This window comes from Nilaparvata lugens, chromosome 3 (genome assembly GCF_014356525.2).
Source record: "Nilaparvata lugens isolate BPH chromosome 3, ASM1435652v1, whole genome shotgun sequence".
Lineage (NCBI taxonomy): Eukaryota > Metazoa > Arthropoda > Insecta > Hemiptera > Delphacidae > Nilaparvata > Nilaparvata lugens.
Window position 1 is genome coordinate 30,365,248 of NC_052506.1, and position 24,601 is coordinate 30,389,848.

General features: G+C 33.6%; 2 protein-coding genes across 2 annotated transcripts in view; both read right to left on the minus strand.

Moving 5' to 3' along the window:
• LOC111064333 (myosin-VIIa) overlaps positions 1-11,461 on the minus strand; it is a 45,754-nt gene extending 34,293 nt beyond the window's left edge. Inside the window, exons 1-13 of the mRNA XM_039422763.1 lie at positions 11,243-11,461; positions 9,761-9,945; positions 8,802-8,923; positions 7,801-8,057; positions 6,767-6,932; positions 6,018-6,148; positions 5,358-5,542; positions 4,495-4,705; positions 3,734-3,869; positions 2,476-2,720; positions 1,971-2,126; positions 1,599-1,789; positions 559-850 (exon numbers count right to left, since the gene is read on the minus strand). Coding sequence (XP_039278697.1) covers positions 559-850; positions 1,599-1,789; positions 1,971-2,126; positions 2,476-2,720; positions 3,734-3,869; positions 4,495-4,705; positions 5,358-5,542; positions 6,018-6,148; positions 6,767-6,932; positions 7,801-8,057; positions 8,802-8,923; positions 9,761-9,945; positions 11,243-11,353 — 2,388 coding nt within the window. The 5' untranslated portion in view covers positions 11,354-11,461. The remainder of the gene's footprint in view (positions 1-558; positions 851-1,598; positions 1,790-1,970; positions 2,127-2,475; positions 2,721-3,733; positions 3,870-4,494; positions 4,706-5,357; positions 5,543-6,017; positions 6,149-6,766; positions 6,933-7,800; positions 8,058-8,801; positions 8,924-9,760; positions 9,946-11,242) is intronic.
• Positions 11,462-20,682: 9,221 nt separating this feature from the next.
• The window catches only part of LOC120350211, a 45,760-nt gene continuing 41,841 nt past the window's right edge, over positions 20,683-24,601 (minus strand). Inside the window, exons 3-4 of the mRNA XM_039422764.1 lie at positions 21,885-21,948; positions 20,683-20,725 (exon numbers count right to left, since the gene is read on the minus strand). Of these exons, the coding sequence (XP_039278698.1) occupies positions 20,683-20,725; positions 21,885-21,948 (107 nt within the window). The remainder of the gene's footprint in view (positions 20,726-21,884; positions 21,949-24,601) is intronic.

The following is a 24,601-nucleotide window of genomic DNA, read 5'->3' on the forward strand; positions in this document are numbered from 1 at the left end:
TCCAATTAAATAGTATAAATACCTTATACATTTTCCTTCTGTCAGTTATTAGTTTTAAAAATCGAAGTTCGGCAACGCGAACAGTTCATTCAATTTTTTTGTGAATATAGGTACATTTTTTCTTTCCAATATACAGTACTTGATTTCGAGCTCAAGCTTTACTTACCGTATCAATTTTTGATAGACATAATTTTTTTTTTAACTGACCATCTTACTTAAATATTGAATTTCATTAAAGATTCCTCTGTTAAAGAATTACTTTAAGGAATATGCATTAATTAATACAATACTTTTTTAAACAGTGAGTTTGAATCACTTCTAATGCCGCATCCACATGTTGGCCCAATGAAGGCCAATGTCGACCAGCGCCAGTGTGTGAATGCCAATGGTTTGCCAGCGCTGGCCTTCATTTACGTGGTAGGTTGGTTTAACAGGCTGTGCCAGCTTACTGGAGCTTAATCTCAGTAATACATCCATTTCCAATTAATGTCTTTGTTATATAAATAGAAATTGATCAATTGGAATCCATCAATAAATAAAAATAATATAGATAAATACCTTGATCTTGAGATACTTTCGTTGGGCGATGATGCGACGCACGTGTGACTGTATCTTGATGATGGCCCACATCTTGGTGCGATACATGCGCCGCACCATGTTGCCACGCGCATGCGCCTGCAGGCCGACAATATGGCCGCGCAGATGACGAAAGCGGTGCGACAGGACGCGCGACCGAATCAGCGCCTGCAGTCGCATGTAGCCTACGCGCATGCGCTGGTAGCGGCGTCGTTGCGCCCACGCCATCCAGTACTTCTGGATGGTCATCGCTGCCGCTTTCATGCGAAGATACCTGGGAATAACAATTCACGCCATTGAAAGGGTGTTGTTATCAATATTCTTGATGGTTGTGCAATTCATTTTATTTGATTCAAATCTTGATCATTTTATTTGATTTATTAAGTCAGTGAATAGTTGAAGAATTTATTAAAGCTGTAAGGATATGAAATTAAACGAGACTCTGAATAGTTTAGCAAGATAGTTTTTTGAAGTCAAATCAAATTAATCTACATTTTTTATAGTTCCAAGTTTTTTATAAGGTTTTTGTTCTGGTAGAAGCAGTCATCTAGCGGTGAATGCACTCTATGTTTTCTACTCCACTAGCTTTACTACGCTCGTTACCTTACGCAGCATAGTGGTTTGTTCAAGCCTGATGGATAGGCTTTGCCTGGATTGGATTTTCACAATTCAAAACAATTGAGAGGGTCTAGCCAAACACGTGGGTTTTTCCGTGGGTGCTCAGTTACAAAAATTCTAAATATAATACAAATTGAATATATAAATTACTTCAATAATGAATAAATTTGTCTTCGAACTTTGGAATTGATATCATGACACTTGCTGGTTTTGCAGTATGTGACTCCAGTTATTTCAGATGTCAGTTCTGGATCTAAACGATAACGAATCCAATAAAAAACATGACAATAAAATTTTATGTTCAATGACTAGTATTTTCCAATTAAAATAAAGTGTATAACATTTTTTTAAAGTCTTCTTTGAGAAGAAATAATGTAATGTATTTAATTTTTCTACGGTCTTACCTCCGCCTATAAACCCAGCCCCTTATAGACCGCTGCAGGATAATAATCTTTCTGGTGAGCACCCTATCTCTTTCCTGCTCTAGGAACAAATCGTGGGCATCTTTCAAGAAAACCTTTGTATTTCCTAACTGGTAGTCGGATCTACCAAGTACAGCAGCACAAATCTTCGCTGTGGCCGCTCTACAATCAGTCTGTGGAATGATAAATGTTCTGAATCAAATACTAAACGTACCTCAAAGCTATAACATCAACATGAGATTCAGCCTGTCCTCACAAGATGATATGGAATTTTGAGAGTTAAAGAGACTCGTGGTTATGGAATGGGACTCATGGTTATAATAGATGATAAAATGAGAGATTAAGAGTAATTACCTTATGAGAAGGTGGAACTCCTGGAATCAGGAACCTGTAGCGTTCAACGAATTCCCTGAATGTATGTCTTATAGGGTAACCAGCTCGTCTTATCCTGATGGTCTCCATCATTCCTGAGTATCGCAGCTGCCTGCAGCATAAGCCGCGGTCGAACATCTGTTGTGAAAAATACCAATAATGAGAATTAATTATTCCATCCAGTTTAATGCTACAACATTATTCAATGTATTTTCATTGAGAGTAATCTAATACGAAAAGTAAGGCTAAACGGAATGTGTACCGTAGGCTATTAATTAATTAAATACTATTTCGCAGGATGTAACATTTAAGTACTATTATTTATATTCAAAAAAGTGAAACTGATTAATGATAGATGTTGAATATGAATTGAATATTGATAAAGTTGAATCATTACAAAAAGTGAAGGAAAATGAAAGATTGTTTAGCGTTGAATGAATCGATTCATGTTATTAACGTACACATAAAGGTAAGAAAAAAAACTCACCATAGGCTTCTTAAATTCATTTGGTTTGATGCATCTAATAAAGAATGGCTGACATGAACTGAGAGTTTTCATGAGCGAGTCAAGTGATTTCTTGAACTGCGTGGATAAAGTTGGAGCTCTTTTCCTCGTCTCTGAACCCATTCCAATATCTTCAGCAAAAAGCAGTTTCAGAAATTTATTGCTGGAAATGTGTATCAGTTGCAGTAAATCCGCACTGAAGGTGTCCCTGTTTTTCTCAAGGAAACCTGAAACATTATTCAATATTATGCTTTTCATGAACATAGAATATATGCTTTATCAAATAGGATTATTAATTTATGATTAATTGTGATCAATATATGTGTATAATAATACAAATGACCTGGATATATAACTTTCATTAACGTTTACGGATTTGCACCGGAACTATCTTTATCTTTTACTTCGGAAATTTGAGTTTCTCCTATTGTGAATGAATAGTATTGCTGTTATGTCATCATCCATTCCCTCTGCTTCATAGTTGTCTTTTCTTTCTACATATTAAAATTACTCTATATTGACAATGATTTATCACCTTCAAAACGATTACGAAGAATTTTAGAATAGGATAAGTCCAAAATTCTCTTAATTAAATTAATATTGGAAACTACAATAACTCATTTATGAAAATATTTTATGAATTTATAATTATGTAGGCTAATTACATTTTTATAACCAAGCAATTTAATTCAACCTTTCAATTGTTTGATGTTTACATGCATATATACTGCATAACACTATTATTTCCTCCTTGGAATAGAATTTGAATTTTTTATGTTCAAGCGACATCAAAGCTTTCATGTTGTAGCAACATCTACAAGCTCCAAAGTTCCTTGGATATTTACACTTGTCAAGAGCTTGCAAAAAGAGAAGACTGTTGTATTTTGCGCCATTGCCTCGATATTCACCGGTCAACTCAATATTAGTATTCTCTTCAATAAAATTGAGTGCTACTTGCAAGGAAATGTAATATTTCAATATTATTCAATTACTGATAAATCATAATGATCATTTACATCGAAATTCCTGATTGATAATGCTATAATACTACAATATTAGGCTACTTATGCTGTTGAAGGATTTCATAGCAATATTATTGATTAGAAATTTCGCTGAATAATCATTATATTGAGTTGTGGAATATATTTGAATGGACATTCAACTGTTGAATGATTTCAACAATACAACCTATAACAATCAATCAATTGATCAATTGCATATTCAGGATAATCCATCTTACCCCTGGTATCATAGAACACAACTCCAGCAAAATGATTGAGACCAAATGAGGTGTTGATGTCCGACTTGGGCTTCAAATAGTTTCTATGGCCTCCATGCGTCTTGTGCAACTTAGCTAACATGGTCTGGTCAGTTCCCTGTAGAAGAACAATTAGTTAATACAACTCAAATATAAGTATATCATGAAAACTTTATAAACAGCCAAATATAATATTCGTATTAAATGCGAGTTCTAATAGAATTTGATCAGCGTGAAAAATAACATTTTAAAGAACTATGAAACTTTTAACTTGAAAATATTTTTAAAATTACGTCAAATAAGAAATTTGAAATCAACTCATTTAATTGAACAGAAACTTGCAAAAATACAGGAGGTGATTCTACGTAATTTAAGCAAGTGTGGAATTACACATTCATTTTTTTACAATACAAATGACAGTAATGTAATATTGGTAGATGAAATAATAAGGTAGTCCTTGTGCTATTTTTCTTCCAAATTTATAGGTGACAAAGTCCAAGATGAGATTAGAATTTCACGTGTACAAATGATGAAAATTCAATAATAATTGTGGATATTAAGCCACTTCAGATATTCTGAATTTTAAGAAATACTGTCGAACGGTATATGTAGGCCTACAGCAGCTACCGTAATGTAATTCTTAGAATGCATGTTCAGAATGATGAGCGGTTTTACATGAAGCATCACTGAAAACCACTCTTCAGATTGGCATTGAAATTTGATTGAATATTTTGATTTCTTACCTTTGGAAACTTCGATTCCTCATCAATCAAAGCCATAATGTTGAGCTGTTTGCTAGCTATCAGATCCAGGGCATCTTGATTGTCAACAAATTCGATATGTTGCCAGTTAATTCCCTCAACGTTGTATTCTTCTTGTTCTAGTTTGAAAATATGCTGTACAAAGAACTGTTGCAGGTTCTCATTGGCGAAATTTATACAAAATTGTTCAAAGCTGAAAACAAACAAGAAGTCCGATCAATTTCAAGAAATACTTTCAAATATAAGTGTGGTAGATCAAGTAGAGCTGGTAAGTCAGCTCACACGGCTAATTCGAGATATTCTCCAATTATACAAGTATTGACGAATCGAACTATTTTCTTAAACACTCACTAATTGGTTATTGATAGCTTTGAATACTTTTAAACCGGTATAGGAATCTTGATTTGTTTCGAATTGTTTGTCATACTGTTGTTATAGTTTATGAGCAGTTCGTGATGGAAAGAGAAATTGAAAAAAAATATTGACTTGAACAGAATTTTATTTGGTTGGCACATTTCTGATGCCAAAGTGTTTCAGGTGAAAAGTGAACAAGTACTACAGTCTCTTGCAGGGGATGAACTTATGTTCATAAGTCAAGTGAAAGAATTGTAATGTGAATTATACGAGTATTTACAAATAAATATTTATATTTAACTCCCTCATTGATTGATCAACCATTCTTTCTCCAAGAGGAGATATTATTAGAGAATGTCAGGGGGGAATTTATTTTACGTTCAAAAGTTTGGTTACTGGTTCAAGGTTGATGGCTCAATCACTTGGAGACTTTTCAAAATATTAAGCTCCTAAATATTATATGATCTCGTTTTTCCATTTTAATAACTCACCTATTAGTGTGAAAATTTTCGAATCCGAAAATGTCTAGAACTCCGATGGCACTTCTAGCAGTTGCTTTTGGTTTATAGATGGCATTATTTATCTTGCTTACAATGAGTACGAATAATCTACCGTAGATTCCTTTAACGAAGGCATCTCTAACATCTACAGACTGTTCTCTTGAAAGAGTGGAAACCTGGAAATATGAAAGTGCTCCATTAGTGTGCCTTCAAATAAAATTCATTAGGATTTGTTCCATTAATGGACTTAAAATGGAATTTATCGAGATTTTATACAGAAATAATCGATTTTTTAGAGGTAAAAAAACTGCAAATAGCTTGAGAGCTTAGAAGAGAAAAAATATCATGTTTCCCCCTCATTCAATCAACAGGTAGGAAAAACGAGAAACCTTATAAGGAAAAGAACCGCATAGCTCAAAATAGTTGTGGAATAAGAGTAAGCCTGTAAAACATCAATCCGAAAAAAGAGTTAAGCTCTCTGAGCTACTGTAATTCCAGTTGAAAATGTTTGATCTTGATCAAGTAACTCATATGTTGTGAATTTTGTAAATCCATTAAAACCAAATCCCAAAACCTTGGGGACTAAAACTAGGATATGAATGACGGGTAATAAGGTGATAAGTGATGGATGAAGCTTCGAATAAAACTTACCACTGTTTCCCCATGTGCAAATAACGTTTTGAGCGTTAAAGCATCAATCAAGGGTTGCTTTGGTACACCTAATAAACTGGCCACACGAGAAACATTACTATGATCTGGAATTTCCGTTGCATCTAAATTATCTGAAATAAGAGAATATAGTACTCGTACTTAATATCATTGATGAGAAATTATTTTTTCAACATGATCTCTGTTTTTAAACACTTACATCAAGTGCTTTATTGAATAAGAGCATTTATTACCTTATACCGTATTCTGATATTTGTCATTTTATCTATATACTTTCAATCATATAATCCAATATATCCTACATTCTATTCCTACATCATACTACCAGTGCCATGAGAAATGTAATTTCGTTGCTAGCAATAGGTGCTTTCTCAAAATAGCCATTTTCAGAGAGCATAATAACTTATGATATAAAACCTTAAAAAACATCACATTATATGGTACATTAAAACATTACATTATATGGTACCTTTATAAACATCACAACTCAATGTCGTTACCAGCATTTCTTATCCATAAAATAAATTTTGAGTTATGAACACATTGTCGAAGTTGATTCTCTATAATTTTATAATGTTTTGAAAATTTAATATCAAAATAAAATACAAAATCAGAGTAGCTTATCAATGAACTGTGAACACTACTTCTCTTCTCGATTAAAAACTTGTCTCCAGCAAGATTAGGTGCAGTTGTTAAGTATTTTTGTGGGTTTCCTTGACAGTTCTACTTACCTATTATTGCAGCCTTATATTTAATATTGCCGGTGTGTAGGAGGGCTGCTAGAAGTTTGAGTATTTCCCATATTTCGGCGTCTGAGAAAAGTAGAACCTTCATTGCCGACCTGATGTCAGCAAACTCGGCCGCATCGTCTCTGCCTTCGCACGTAATGCTCCCTCCCTGGAAAAAAATGGGAAAATAGATATATTGTAAAATGATATTCATGAGTAGAGCTCGGGTGTTGAGCAAAATGCCTTAACTTGAGGCAAAATGTAAATTTCGATCGATCTCGGATGTTATGTCTATCTTACTATGGTTATATCACAATTTTTTGGTTTAAAAAGATAGCAAAGAGAGAGTGAGCATTAAAATGAATTCATTATTTAAAAAATGAGCCAGATGTGCAAGTAAATTTTGAGGGGTTTGATAGCGCTCACTTTATTATAGTCACCAATCAAATGGGAATATTCCTAGACAATTATATGTAATGAAATTGATTAAAATTGAAATAAAAAAAATATATATATAATGATATACAGTGAGTTTGTAAGATCATCTATAGCTCCAGCACCATAAACTAGACAGTGGAGTATACAAATACTATGCCTTCGAATCGAGAGCAATACAATGGAAAATATTGTCAATAGCGAAGTAGAATGTTGGATTGAAGAAAAGTGCTAACTTATGTACATTTTTTAAGCTGAATATGTGCGATGCACCAATATTAAACACAGTAGCATGCCATGTTCTGTAAAATATGGTATATTAGATTATAATTATTCTTTTCAAAAGTTCATGAGATGCCTCTTAATATTCAACAGTATATTTCCATTTTTATACTACATGTTTGTCCATTTTTCTATCGTTAAACATTGAGACACTAATCACTTATATTTATTGTAGGTACAGTAAATATAGGAAACAATATAGTTCATATTTAAGTGAGTTATTGGAAAAAATCAATGTATAATTCCAAACTTTTTTACAATAAACACTTGACTAAATTCAGATAGAACGAGCAGTTGAGTATAAAGTTTAATTCACTTACCCCAGTGAGGTATTTGTAATGCGATGCATCACTGAGTTCAAGCTTCTGTTTCTCATCCTTGTTCAGTCCAGCCAACATGCAGTAGAATATGTGATAGTTCCTTTCATCTTTCGATTGTGATACTATACGAGACTTCTCCAATAGGTATTGCTCAATTTTTGCACCCTCTATAACTCCATTCGCATTGAAGTGGATGTCTATGTACTTTCCAAACCTTGAGGAATTATCATTTCTTATCGTTTTGGCGTTTCCAAAAGCTGAAAAAGTCGAGTTCCGTATTAACTTTTCATACAAGTTTTAGTATTCAGGTAGTAATCAACACAAATATTCCCAGACAATGAAGTTATGTAATGAAATTGATTAAAATATATTTCTGTCATGTAACCCATGTCAGAGGTATTTATTAAACATTCAAAATTAAACTTTTTTTTATTAAACATTCATGTATTTATTGTATTTACATGTATTTTATCTTGTATTTATTAAACATTCAAAATTAAACTTTTTAACGTTCAAAAACCTGATTTGGTGAACAGCATTCAAAGAAAAGCTTACCTATCAATTCCTCATCTTAAAAAGGAAAAGTATCACAAAATCAAAGAATGCTGTAGGCCTACTCATTCCACAAAATTTATGTTTCGGAAGAAAAAATTTCAATTATTTATATGTTTGAAGTTTTACAGAGAATTCATTGTTCAAAGTACAATAGTGTTGTAGAACTGCTGAAGAATTGTCAAAGAACTCTACAACAAGCAGTTCAAAATTATTACAAATTCATCAGCGATTTCCTAAATCGCTTAAAAAACTGAATAACTTTGAATATATCTTGCAAAAGGTTACCTTATTTTTCTTCTCCCTATCATTTTGATAATGTACTTATAGTATGAATGTATAAAAAAATGAATGAATCTCAGATCGTTGCCCTCATGTTGCAATTGACTAATATCGATTGATACATTGATTTCAACAAGGTAGAATGAAAAAATGAATTATCAACTTACCTTCTAGAATAGGATTGGCTTCTAGGATTTGCTGCTCTATCCAAGAATGTTTTCCACTAATTGCAGCTAGATATTGAAGGATAAGCTTTGTACTTTCTGTTTTCCCAGCCCCACTTTCACCGCTGCAAAAAAAATTCAACATATTGTTTAAAACTACAGAGTAGAGTACCGTACCTCTATCAGTACAGAATATATTTTATTATTGTTGTAGCCACATTCTGAATCGCTGGTTGAAGGATGAAAGAGATGGGTAATGTTTGAATAAAAAATGGAACCTTTGTTTCAAGAATAATTATTGAGAGGGAGAATGCATACATTATGAGGTATGACATCACTGACAAATCTAATTGTGGCTGTTCTTGGTGAAAAGATAGTTTTTTAATTTTAATCAATCAGTCGATCAGGTCAATTTTTTATTTGTATTGGCGGTAGGCTTCAAGGCATTTAGTAAGTCATGTTCTCATCATTCAGATACCTACATTTTATTAATTATCTACTCACGGAAATATAGTACCGTATTGCAATTCACTCATACAGTATTTTCTCATTTGATAATTGTTATGATTACGACAAAAACTAAGACCAAACAATCTTCCTACTTGAGTTTAAACTGAGGAAAATAGATGGCAATATTCCCATATAAGATAATTCTTGGATATTGTTGCGGATAAACATAATCAATTATGCCAAATCAGCTGACAGTACTTATTCAACATATTATCGCTGGTGTCGCATTCTAATTTATGACCTAACTTAATTTGGGACAATCCATGCATCTTCAACATCGAATGAACGAAAGTGGTTGATTTCTCGTACAGTACAGATAAATTTTCATCATCAAGCTTAATTTATACTGCATTTTTAGAAATAAACGGTAACATTTACCTGAATTCTGAAATAACAGGTAGATAGGTAGATAGGAGGTGATAGACTAATTAATTATAAATAGCGATACACACCTTATGACAATGCATTGATCCTGTGAGAACCTTTTCATGTGAGTGTAACTGTTATCACCAATAGCAAATATATGTGGTGGAAGTTCTCCAATTTTTCTGTCTTTGTACAATTTGATTTGTTCAGCTGTGTAGATGGGTAGAATTTGATAAGGGTTGACGGCGACTAGAATAGACCCTGTGTAGGTCTAAAACAAAGAAAAAATACAATCAAATTGACAAATAATGAAGCCAAATAATGGATAATCCTAAAACTTCCTTATGATTCAATGGAGTATACCAGGTACGTTCCAGAATTAAGTCACACTATTTTTTATAGCCCTGTACATGGTAGGAAGAGGCTGAAATTTTCAAGGGACGTTCTTCCAGGCTGTGGCAGTGCTGTAAAGTTTTCAAGCGGCTGCCATAATTCATTCGTCACTTACGAGCAATCCAATATGGAGCTACCCCTCACTTCTTCGGCCAAATGAAAAATACGAAGTGTCATCCGTTTTTTAAACGGAGAGCGACTCAAATTCAACTTAAGGTGTGTAATAGCATGAAAGCAGCCGCATAAAAGCTTTACAGCATTGCCACTAGCCACTGAAAATTTTAGCCTTTTCCTGCCATCTACAGAGTTATAAAAAATATTGTAGCCTAACTATTCTGGAACGATCCTCATAATTTCAAAATCTCAAAGAAATTACTTTAATTGAGAATATTGTTGAAAGCTATTCAACCTGTCAATAAGCTTAGTCTGAACGATAACTCATTAAGTTAATAAATTATACTGAATTTTAATTTAAATGTTTTGGCCAAATTAATGCCTATTAGTATGCGATTCCCTCCTTGATAGAACCTTCCCTCTTCATCCTCGAACACATTGTTTCTTCTTGTTAAAAAATATAGTGAATCTTGTGAAGAAATATGAAATTGTGGTATAAATCGGAGTCCAATTGACATTACATATTTAAATATATTTTTTCAACCTTTTTTGCTTTTGCAGGGAGAACAATGAGAATTCCAAAGAATGAAACATAACTTGGAACAAGTTAAACTGTTCAAAAATTTCATGATGAAAATTTCATATTTTTTCACAAGATTCACTATATTTAACTAGAAGAAACAATGTGTTCGAGGATGAAGAGGGACGGTTCTATCAAGGAGGGATTTATAAATAATTGAACAGCATTGTTCAATAAATTTTCTGTCATGACTGAGTAGGCCCAAGATAATATAATGTATTGCAATGACTAATTCCCTTTTCGATTCCTTTCAATGATGTTGAAGCTCAGATTCATATGAATGGATAGATAAGTTGGTAATGAATAATGAATGAATATATAAATGGGATGGATATAATATAGTGTTGGTAAGTATCAGATAATAGTAGTGATAATGGAAAATAGAGGGTTACATGTTAGTATCTGTTGGTCACTGCATGGCCAAAGTAGGACTTGCACCCGCACTGAGGGTTGAATCATTAAGAAGATTTATGATACTCACATAGATAAGATTTCCATTGTAGCGGATGAGTAAATTTCTAAGAATTCCGGCCTCATGGAGGTCTCCGAGCGATATCATGTCTTCCACTCCTTGAACCGACGTCGCGTGCATCGCCTTGATGCGTCGCTCCGGGGTGAGCCACACTTCCTGAACACCACAATAATCATCATATTATTTGCATAATTCATAAGAATGCTGTATCAATACTCTGTATTAGACCTCTCATTATAGAAGTTTTCAAGCAAGCGGTACAATGAAAAGGTTTTAACATGATTACAGGGTTTGGAATAGTAAAGGTGTTTTAGGATCTATAACATCTTGAATATGTGCTCAAAAAGCACTAATTGGCGATGGGCTTAACCATCGTCAATTATCACATCAAATTAATAATCATCAATATCAATCTCCTCATCAACAAATGAAAAGTATTCGTATAATACAGTGAGAAATTATCATTTACCGGTAGGATATCAAAAACTTTAAATGAAATATTAAAAAAATTGTGCTGCTACATAATATATTATTTGGTTTTAATAAGAAATTACTGTTTAAAATTGGCAAAAGGTGTATACGTTTTATTTTCGTTTTATATGTTGAGTTTGATGGAAATGGCCGACATCTACTGTCATTTACATGATTTTTTTTCAAAAAGAATGGATAGATTTTATACAACAATTACCAAAAACAAAATGATAATTAGAATGATACATTGATTATTAATTGACCCTAGTTCACTTTGATTGTATAAGGGAAATTTTCATCTTTCGAAATATATAAATATTTTTTTCAAAAAATATGTGATTGTTTTCAATCACAAAGTGAAAATTGAGTATGGTTACGAAAGTTGAAGGTAATTTAATATTCCATGTTATTTCTGATACCGTATTTAAATAGGTTAAATTGGAAATTTTCTTGGTAATTTGAAACTTCAATACAAACTATGAGCAGTCACAAAACACAACAATAAGAAATAAATCAGTATTGAATTGAATTGAATTGAATTGAATTGAGTTTATTTCGCCAGATTATACATGATTACAATATTTAAAAAGGGCACAAAATGCAAGCAGCACAACGTAACAATTGTGTAAAATAAAACTTCATGACCTAAGGAGTAATACAATAGGCTAATTATATTAAATTATAATAGTGATACATTTTATAAGAAATAATAAAGGTTGATATCTATTAATAGTGTTATAAATAGAGAGCTTTAGACTATTATAGTTTATCCTAAGATCTGAGAAAATTGCACTGCAAAGCAAATCTAAACCCTAATAGTGAAATAATAATTGCCCACATAGGCCTGATGGGCCTGTTCGTGGGTCAATGAGTTCAGAACTGTATATTATTTATTATTCTACTGATAGTATTATATGTTATTTAATAATAAAGACACACACACACACACACACACACACACACACACACACACACACACACACACACACACACACACACACACACACACACACACACACCCAGACACGTTGAATACGGAGCAATCGCAATGGCATGGGATATATCCATGAGAAAAGGGTCTACACTTGACAGTCTGTTGACAAAGAGAGAAAAGGGGAAAGAAAGAGGAAATTAGGTAGGCCAATTTAGTGTTGGTAGGCAGATTGTAGCAGCCGCTCACATTGATCTACATCCATAGTCTTCAGCCAGTTTGAGACGATTTTTTTGTATTTGGATATTTTATATATGCCAGGCTGACTAATTTCATGAGGAATATTATTCATAATGGTGTGACACAGAAATGATATATTCCTGTCGCAAACTGAGCGTAAGTTACGCGGGAGACCCGAGTGATGAAATCGCGCATGCCTAGTAAAATGAGGGTGATTGGACTCTGAATTGAAGTGTATTTTATTCTTAAACATGTACAAAAGAACTGCCTTGATGAAGAGTTGCCTAATTCTGAAAACATCAAAAGTCAGGAACAACTGATCAGATGGAAATCTTCTGCAAAGGCCAAGGCCAGCTTTTATAATTGTTTTCTGGGTGACTGATAATTCATCTAGTAAGGTTTTGGGCGCACCTCCCCATAAAACAATACCATAGGACAAGACAGACTGGACATATGCAAAATAAACGGTTCTCAGGTGATTTATACTTAAGATTCCCCTCAGCTGGCTGAACACATAAATCATCTTCCTCAACCTACTATTGAGATATCTAACATGAGTGCTCCATGTCAGTCGACTATCTATGCATATACCTAGGTATTTGTAATCATACACGGTTTCTATCACATCACAGCTGCAATCGTCACACCAATCAGCACCGCATGTATGAACCCTCAGTTTAATGTTGGTAGGAGGAGCACGGCTGTCACGTAGAAAAATAGGCAAACATTTGGTCTTTTTAGTGTTCATACTGAGTATATTTGTATTGAACCAACTTTTCAATTGCCTCAGCTCACTTGAAGCGATTCTGTAGACATGCTCCCAGCTGTCCCCCTCAAAATAGATTGCGGTGTCGTCAGCAAAAAGCATCATTTTCCCAGACATATTTTCCTGAATGATATTATTGATGTAAACCAGGAATAGAATCGGACCAAGGGTGCTACCTTGGACCACACCATATCTAATGTCTTGTACGTTGCTTTCTACTTCTCCAATGGATACCAATTGGCGGCGGTTCGACAGAAAACTTTTGACCCAATCATGTGCTACACCAGTAATTCCTATGGCCGTTAGTTTATTTATCAGCAAATCATGATCAATAGAGTCAAATGCCTTTGCCAGGTCAATAAATAGTAATAGGATATATTTGTTATTATTTATGCCCTGTCTCAAATAATCACTGAGCTGGAAGAAACAGTTGGAAGAGTTGCGGTCATCCCTAAACCCAAATTGGTTATCTATTAGTATGTTATTATTCTTCAGATATTTGATGAATTGCTTCTTGAAACATTTTTCAATAACCTTAGAAATGAAGCTGAGAAGGCTGATTGGTCTGAAATTATTCAAATCGTCTTTGGCACCAGATTTATAGAGTGGAATGACTTTTGCTAGCTTGAGAACGTCTGGAAAAGTACCCGTAGTGAAGCTTCTATTAATAATGTGTCGGAGGGGAACTATAATAGAGTTAATATTGTTTTTCAAAAGACTTGCTGGTATACCATCGCAGCCGGGTGAAGAACCACCACGCAGCTCTGTAATGCAATTTTCCACATCCAACTCACTTACTTGTTGCAAGACAAAAACCGAGTTGATTGGCGGGTAGTTCATATGAAGTGGGTTATTATTTTGGTTTTCATTTTTATAACATTTGCTAGAGCTTCTCCAACTTTAGAAAAAAAAATATTGAATTTATTAGTTATGTCAAAGGTGGTAGAACAACTCTCTGTCTGGGGGTTCCGGTTAGCATAATTACCATTTAGAAATTTTTGAATTGGGAATGAGTTATTTTGAGGATTAATACCCGATATCTCATTAATAGTTCTCCAAAATGATATGGGTTTAGTAGCGGATAGTAATTTTTGCCTGTAGTAGCTATTTTTGGTATTTTTTAATGATCTGTTCAAGGTTTTTCTATAGTTATTGTAGTATAATTTTAATTGCAAATTAAATGGTTGTCTGATAACAAGCTTACTCAATTTATTTCTTTTTTTAATGGAGTTAACAAGCGAATCGGTGATCCAGGGTTTTATTTTTTTAGATTTAACGGTTTTTGATTTGTGAGTAGTACAACTATCTTGTACTTCTTTGATTTTTCTAATAAAGGATTCAGTACATTGATTGACGCTATCTATTGTGGTTATATCATCCCAGTTTTGTCGTGAAACAGTCTCTGATAATTTCAAGTAGTCAATGGAAGCATAGAGAGGTGCAGGTCTCATGTTGGGTGAGTAGTTCTTATTTTTAATTAGTATTGATGTCGCATAATGGTCGGTAATGTCAGCACGGAAAACAGCTGGACGGAGGGCCTCCGCATCAACGTGCTTGACAAAAATATGGTCAATGCAGGTCGAAGCGAAGGCCGTCCGCCTTGTAGGAACGTTAACACAAGAAACAAAACCGGCCTCATAAAGCGCATCTAGGTATCTGTTACTGATATTGTTTATTTGATTTGAGAGAATATTACAATTGATATCACCGGCTATAATCTCGATGGTGTCGTTAAAACTATTTCTCCTATCATCATACCTATCTTCAAGTCCACCGATAAAATTTGACAAGTCCAGGCCCTGACAGCGATAGACACATAAAACTCCAAACTTCTGCCCATCTCTATAGAATTCCAAATCTAAACAATTTACTCCTCCAATATTAATCTCTTTACAGGACGCATTAAGTTCAGATCTTACATAAATCAACACTCCATCATTCTGATTGAATTTAACTGATGTACGGAAACTACAGTATTCCTCTAAATGTGTTATGTTCTCATCAAGACTCAACCAGGTTTCTGTCAGTATAACTATATCAAATTTGTGTTTAAGGCATTCCAAAAGAATGATAAAATCATCAAAATTTTTCCGATAACTCCTAATATTTAAATGTATAATACTTAAAGCATTCATGCCATTCTCTCTCAAATAGTCAGCATACACACCACATTCATCAAACTCCTCACATCCAACGTGTCTGTAATCACTCAATTCATCTAACACATTCATTCAGTTACTGCCCTTGTTCAAATGGAAGTCGAGATTGAGCCAGTAGACTCCGGCTAGTGGTATGATAATTATATCAATACTAATAATGATAATAGTAAACAAAACTACACAATGTAAATGCAGTGATAATTATAGGAGAATAGCATACATGATAATAATTACCAGTCCAAGAGTTATTCAGTGAAATCAATAAACCCAAACTACGAAAAAATAATTGTTTGAATTATCAAAGAGTAAAAATAAAATGATTTTTTTTTTTAAATAATATACAGTGCTTCAAAATCCAGCTCAGAAAAATAATAATAGCGATTGAAAAATGATATCATTCCTTTTCTAGAGAAAATAAAATATTTCCAAGAAAACAATATTCTATGTTCAAATGTTCAGTTCCGAAGATTTGATATTAATTTACTCAAACGTAATCCCAATAGGATAGTTGTAGAAAATTCAAATAAGAGAATAAAAAGATTGAAATAAAAGAGATGAGTTATTATTGATAACATAATAATACTATATACTGGTATTCAATTGTATAATCAGAACATCGTCACAGAAGGTGTATATTTTCTTTGATCAATTGAATGTGACAATAATCTCTTACTACAGATCAAATAAAATTTATTTTATCAAATAAAATTTATTTTATCAAATAAAATAAATTTTCTGGATAATCTAAGAATATCAAATGGTATTGTAAATAATTACTAGAGCAAAATACAGAGCTTCTAAAGTGTTCAGCTCCGTTATTTATTTAATTACTCTTAAGTAATCCTGAAAGAGCTCCTAATATTTTTATAGGAAGAAAACGATAGATATAATAACGATGATGAATAAACATGATAGCATTATGCTAGTATTACTAGTTCAGTGATAGTTAAATAAATTAATAAAAGCGTTGAGCCAAACTCCAAATAAATAAAATAATTTCCTAAATTATATCAAAATGAACAAAAGTAAACTTGAGAAGAGAAATATTCCTAGCTCAATATTATTCTGCTCAAATAACCATTTTTTTCATTTTTTGACTCAAAAATAATCGTTATGGAGAAATTCAGAATGTTAAAAGAAGAAAATAAGTAAAGAAAATATAGATAATAGTGTTGAAAAATAATAGTATTCTTTTGAAATAAATCCATATCCAACAATAAGCACACTAAAGATGATGATGATGATCTTTCTTTTCCACTAAAATACAATGAATCCAAAACCAAAATTAACCTGACTAATCACCTAGCTAAAAATGAAATATTACAAAGGATAATAATTAAAAAAAAAATCTATGCTCAGTTTATGTTACATATTCAGCTTGTTGGTTTTTTACCCTTATTCAAAAGTTTTTAAGTCCTCATCACTGGCAACCCTCTTTGCTGGTGAGTCCTGGGTTTGACGTATGAGGATTTTTCCATCCTTCACCCACACGAATTTCAATTTGCCCTCCCTCTTTAGAAATCTCGCTTTCCCTAACAACATTTTATTCGCCGTTGTTAAGTGTTCATTTATAAAGAAATTACCACGAGGCAGTCTAGCATTCAAGTCCGTGGTCACCAGGTTATTCCTTGTTTTTTTAGCAGCAAGTAACCAGTTCAATTTACATTTACGAGTGGTGAATTTACAGATTATTGGTTCAGTCTTACCCTTTGCTGTCGGGACTCGATGTGCAATTGATATATCATCGTCTCTGAATGGAACATTGATGACCGTCGCAATACACTTCAAAATCTCGTACACATTTTCATTAGCTGTGGTTGGAACACCGGAAATTTCCAGATTATCAATGCGCGATCTCTGTTGAAGCTCCTCAATCTCCTCAATATTGGATTGATCCTATGGATTGCTCCTGTGGGGTCATTCGGCAGGGGCTGCAAAAGAGGGCTGTGACAATCTCAGCAGTTAGCGACCATCATGCCCACTAAAGGCACATCTTTGCTCGCCTTGGTGTGCTGGCGGTCTTCAGCCATTACATCCTGTGCTTGGTATATGTCATGAGGATACAGCATACTTTGGCTGCCCGTAGTGACATTCACTACCACAGCACCAGGCACCACGAGCTGCTGCATGTCCCCAGGAGACGTCTCCACCGATCACAAGCCAGTTAAAGAATTTATGCACTGGAATTATTCAACAAGTTGCCTCCTGGTGTGAAGCAGTTGGATGAGGCGCCTTCAAGAGAGCCGTCAAGAAGCTGCTTTGTGACAGGATATAATGTGAATGAACTTATGGGTGATGATTTTAATTTTTATTAGAAGTGGTCACTGTTTTATCTGCCATCTAAATAGTTGTTTAATTATGTGTATTGAAATTGAATTTCATGATGCCATCGATCCCACAAGTGGGGTAATGGATGAAGAAGAAGGTATTGAGTTATTGAGGTATACAAATATATATTATTAAAAAATATCCATATTGTACAAGAATAATAAGGTAAGGCTCTGAAATGAGACTGGAGAGGAGAGAAAGAAAAGCGGGCTTTTAAGTGTGAATATCTTATACAGTAGTTTGCAGTGGCGGATCCAGGATTTTTATGCCAAAGGGGAGGGGGGCTAGGCGTTTGGGGGGGTGCGAAAGCACTGGGGGGTATGGAATACCCCCCAGCAAGGTAGGGAGTCTGGGAAATTGTGAAAATTTAAGTGCAAAATGACACATTTTTAGGCCGTTTTTAAATCTTTATTGACCAGAGTTTAGAGGGAAGAAACTATGGGTTGACTCAAGAATATTGACTAAAAATGAAAGAATTTTGAAGCCATTAGAATGTTTTTGCATCAACATATCATATTCTGACCCTTTGACCATAATAATTTGAACGTTGAAAGCTATTAGCCTACCTTTTTATTTCATATACTGAAATACTTTTAGTACTGATATTACTTTTTTTTTGCAAATGATTAAGTTTTAAAAATTAACCTGTGTGTACATTTTCAGTTATTCTACCTTATAATAAGTTTCTATAATGCATTACTTATTATTCCTTATTGTAAAAGGTCTAAAGCAGAAGTATAGTGTTAAGCCGTGTCCACATTGAACAAATGTTCGACATACATGTTCAGCAAACATGTTTGTTGAGGAGCTCAGGGACAAACATTTTAAAAAGTTTGTAAAATCATTGTTTGTCAAACAAAAAATACTGTTTTTCCAAACATTTTCAGTGTTGACAGCTGTAAAATATAGAACCTGTTCTTCCCACTTACCAATATTTTGTTTGGTGACGCGTCCACACTGGCCACGGACAAACATTGTTTGTCAAACATAATAAAATTTGCCCAAACTTTTTCAACAAACATGTTTGTAGAACATTTGTTCAGTGGGGACACGGCTTAAATTTTAGCTAGTTTACTGTTATCCTGAATTTAAAGGGTAACAGTTCAAAACAAAGAAATAAATTGAATATTTCAAAGGGCAGTAAAAATGTAACAAAATTTATTCAAAAGAAACTTCAATGTTACAACATTTTTTAAGAGTACAATGCTATGAATAAGTTATTCCATGGCCCAATTTGACAAATACAGTCGTCTTGATTTTGACTGACTAAAATGATGTAAGATTTTATCTACATCGATTTCCCTTTCCTTGTGAATATGAGCCAGAGCAATCTCATTACCCATTTTATCTAGTGTAAATTGGATACCCAAGGGGGGCTATAGCCCCCCCCCCTAACCCCTCTTTGGATCCGCCACTGGTAGTTTGCACTGAAGTTGCAAGTTGCACTATAGAAGGACAAGAGAATGGAGGAAGGAGAGATGCAATTCTTTTCAAAAGTAATGGCGAAAGCAAAAGAGCATTGCATTTAAAAACAAATAAATTTTGTAATATAATTTCTGAGGAAATGATTAGTAGTATAAATAGGTTAGAGAGAAAATGATCGGAATGAGAGAAAAGTATACAGAGTGATAACGCGCGACAATAAATATTGAAAAGGAAAAATTGCTTGAGAAAAAGAAAATTAGACGACTTGGTGAAATGTATGATCCTAGTCTCCAGAGTCTCGAGTATAGAAGAGGTTTGATGGAGATTCAATTGTATAATGAGGGAATCTTTAACCCAGTTGAGCTTGTCAACATATTCAGGAAAGTACTTCTCAAAGTGAACTCCGAGCTGTGACAAATAATGTCCCATTAACCCGGTGTCACTCCTTCACTCATCCATTTCAAGTCATTTTCTTCCAAAAATGCATGCAATGAATGGAAGCAATCGTTCACATTCAAAACAAATTTACTATCTTAGAATATCAAGGAGCTTGCATATTTTTCGTCAGTAGCAATGCGAGGCCCCACACAGTAAACAATGGGAGACGCGACGAACAGTTTGAATTGGAAACCTAGACAACAAATCGATTTTCATGAGTAAATAAATGCACCAAATTGATAAATTGAGTTTTTTTCTGAAGGTGATGACCACATGAGCTTTAGGCTTGTGCGTGGTTAATGAGGCGGATGATAATTAGAGGCGAGTGGACCTACAGTTTTAGGTGGGTTCCGAACCACCTGGAAGCGATTTTACAACTCATGAATCATTCAGAGGAATTGGCTGAAGCGGCCACCCTACAACGGGAATAGCAGGCGCTTGATTCTCAACTTATCTAAGCGACCACTGAGTCAAACCGCTCCCTCATGTTTTCATGTACAATGCTTGATCTTATCCATTGGATTATGAAACTTCATTAAGCATAAATGACGTAACAAGGAAATACTCAATAACATATTAAGTAGGTTACATTCAGATTATAATGGTATTCAATTTGTACCTATTAATGTGAAGCATGCATTCAGAAATACTATAATGTGCAATAGCTTACCCTGGTAACGATGACCATAGCTCAGCTGATGATTCGAGCCCTCTCATAGCCAATCGTCCTCTTTCTGCAAAATCAAAAGATTTTATTGATCATTTTTATTGTTATATCTTGCAATTTTTAATATTCTTTTGACTAAGATCTTACATGAAATTACGATTCACAAAATAATTGTGAATCTATAATTAGATTCACAACTATCTAAACTTAAAGAAAGATTTGACAAAATCCTATACCGGTACATTAAATCAGATAGGATTTGACCTATCCGGCAATAGACAGAATTTAGTCAAATGAAACATTAGGTAAGATACTCATCCCTACTAGGTACCTCGAAATATTCCTCGAAAGTAAGACTTGACTTCTTTGCATTGATCGATTTCACATCAGAAAAGTAGTTGCGATCAGTGTGTTAAGTGAAAAACAAGTAAGGTCATTGGATTGATTATTCGGCAGCACATTTTCTGCAATAGCATTTATCATTATGAAATTATTATCAACTACAAGTTTTTTTAAACCAGGGAGTATACTATAGAATGTAACATTCTATACTCTCTTATTCAAACTCCAGTATAATGCATGATGAAATAAAAAAGTGCCAATTATCGCGCAAAAATATTTTCATTCACGTTGATTAATTTAATCCATGTTGGATTCTTGGAAAAAGTTAGTCAGTCGACTCATGTTTCAGACCGTGATTTTTTCCAACGATAGCCTACATGATATAACATATCAAAACCACCACACCAAAGTCTTGAGATAGTTATCACTTGACAATTATGCATGGCGATGCAAGTGATATTCCAACATGAAGATATAATAAATAATCTACTCACAATCGACTAACATTTTACCAGATTTCTCCTGAGAATTTCATCTATAAATAGGTTGCTGTTTTATCTTCTATTCATCTTTGTACATCATTCATTTTGCAAGCACTTGAGAAGCGGAAAAAGAAATACCTTTAGATATAAAAGATCAATATAAAGTGAATAATAAAAGGTACTAACACTATACTAAAGCTGCGATTCTCAATGTTTCTTAAATTAGGATAAGATGCTTGATCTTATCCATTGGATTATGAAACTTCATTAAGCATAAATGACGTAACAAGGAAATACTCAATAACATATTAAGTAGGTTACATTCAGATTATAATGGTATTCAATTTGTACCTATTAATGTGAAGCATGCATTCAGAAATACTATAATGTGCAATAGCTTACCCTGGTAACGATGACCATAGCTCAGCTGATGATTCGAGCCCTCTCATAGCCAATCGTCCTCTTTCTGCAAAATCAAAAGATTTTATTGATCATTTTTATTGTTATATCTTGCAATTTTTAATATTCTTTTGACTAAGATCTTACATGAAATTACGATTCACAAAATAATTGTGAATCTATAATTAGATTCACAACTATCTAAACTTAAAGAAAGATTTGACAAAATCCTATACCGGTACATTAAATCAGATAGGATTTGACCTATCCGGCAATAGACAGAATTTAGTCAAATGAAACATTAGGTAAGATACTCATCCCTACTAGGTACCTCGAAATATTCCTCGAAAGTAAGACTTGACTTCTTTGCATTGATCGATTTCACATCAGAAAAGTAGTTGCGATCAGTGTGTTAAGTGAAAAACAAGTAAGGTCATTGGATTGATTATTCGGCAGCACATTTTCTGCAATAGCATTTATCATTATGAAATTATTATCAACTACAAGTTTTTTTAAACCAGGGAGTATACTATAGAATGTAACATTCTATACTCTCTTATTCAAACTCCAGTATAATGCATGATGAAATAAAAAAGTGCCAATTATCGCGCAAAAATATTTTCATTCACGTTGATTAATTTAATCCATGTTGGATTCTTGGAAAAAGTTAGTCAGTCGACTCATGTTTCAGACCGTGATTTTTTCCAACGATAGCCTACATGATATAACATATCAAAACCACCACACCAAAGTCTTGAGATAGTTATCACTTGACAATTATGCATTGGCGATGCAAGTGATATTCCAACATGAAGATATAATAAATAATCTACTCACAATCGACTAACATTTTACCAGATTTCTCCTGAGAATTTCATCTATAAATAGGTTGCTGTTTTATCTTCTATTCATCTTTGTACATCATTCATTTTGCAAGCACTTGAGAAGCGGAAAAAGAAATACCTTTAGATATAAAAGATCAATATAAAGTGAATAATAAAAGGTACTAACACTATACTAAAGCTGCGATTTCTCAATGTTTCTTAAATTAGGATAAGATGTTTAATTTTTATTTATTTTTATTATTATTAACACACAGTCACATTGTTCATTATTAAATAAACAAGGATTCCAAATCAAACTACAGACTAAAGATTTTTTTTCAGGTATTGATTTCACATTTTCTTGGGGGAGAGCAACCGTACGGGTCTCCCGTACTTTAAGCCCCATCTGAACCAAACTATGGCTTAATCACATACCTATATGAATAAGTTTCTTATACATGTATTTGAATTTTTTTATTTAATCATGAAATTATAACCAATTCCGATTACATTTTCTATTTTCCAATTTAATGCTTTTACTCTTCAATCTACACAAAAATCTCACTTTGAAAAATATCCTACAAAGAATTATAGAATGCAGAATAGTTATGAAGTAGTTAAGATCATGCTTTATTGTTTGAATGAATACGAAGAGGTTAATATTGTTAGGAATATCCATGTATGGGATTCTATCTATGTACGTAATGATTGTGTAATGTATTGGAAATTACTTTAATGGTTCAAATATTGCTTATTTCAGAATAAAGCACAACTTCAGTTTTAATTTTTTCACAAAAACTAAACTACCGTCCATTATTAGGTTGACCTAATATGCTCCACGGCAGAGATATTTTTTCTAAAATACGCAAGCCTTCCAGGAGTGGCTCCAGCTTCAAGCTTTAACTAATAACTTTAGAACTAAGACAGAATTATTGAGGATTGAATGAATCACTGAAAATCAAATGGTAGTGATTGAACTACTCATCCGCATTTCCACGAGTAGAATGGATTCAGGAATCTTCTTTTAGAACTATCCAAGTAGGTACGAAATATAAGTGAGTATATATAAGTATAAGTAAATATAAAGTACGAATCAAATCATTCCAGGTACCAAATGAGTACCTACTGATTACAGTCATATCACTGGCAGCCGAAATGCAGTACCCTAATTTGATATGGACTATAAGAATGAGTTCATTGATGATAAAGAATACAAGTGGGCCTACAGCCTCAGAGTGATATCTAAGTGTGTGTATCGAAATGGCGGATGCTGATTGCGATAATAAAACGACAAACCGACGCCACAATGACGACGAAGACAACGTTTGAAATCACCGTAGGCAATCACCAAGTTAAGTCGACTGGTTTTTACAGAGCTGCCAGGTATGGAAAGTCATTGCCATTACAAGGCACTCTTCGGTTTTCATTAGCAAATACAATAATCGTTTTCGTATTTAGCAGAGTTCTCTTTCTCTTCTGATTCAACAGTCGCTCTGAAATTGAACAGAGATCATGCTGCCTTTGATAATGAATGCCTGTTTAGGATACTGCTGCAGGCTGTAGGTAATTTGAATTCGATTAAAGGGGCAATCTTAAAAAAATGGGATATCGAATTACAAACATCACAAAACTTTGAACTGAGGAGAATAATTGGAATTCGATAATGCTACTGTATTGAGGAAACAGATTCTTTAAGATATGAAACGACATTCATTCCTAATAAATCACCGACTTCTATAAGTTATTTCTATTCTATTTCTATTTCACTGTATTTCATAATAATTGTTCTCTTCTGAATCTATCTTATTTTTTTTTAATACGTATATGGAAATTGAATTTCTATTCTTAAGTTTTGTATTCTCTCAACGCCCTCCATCATTTACGGTATTGTATTTT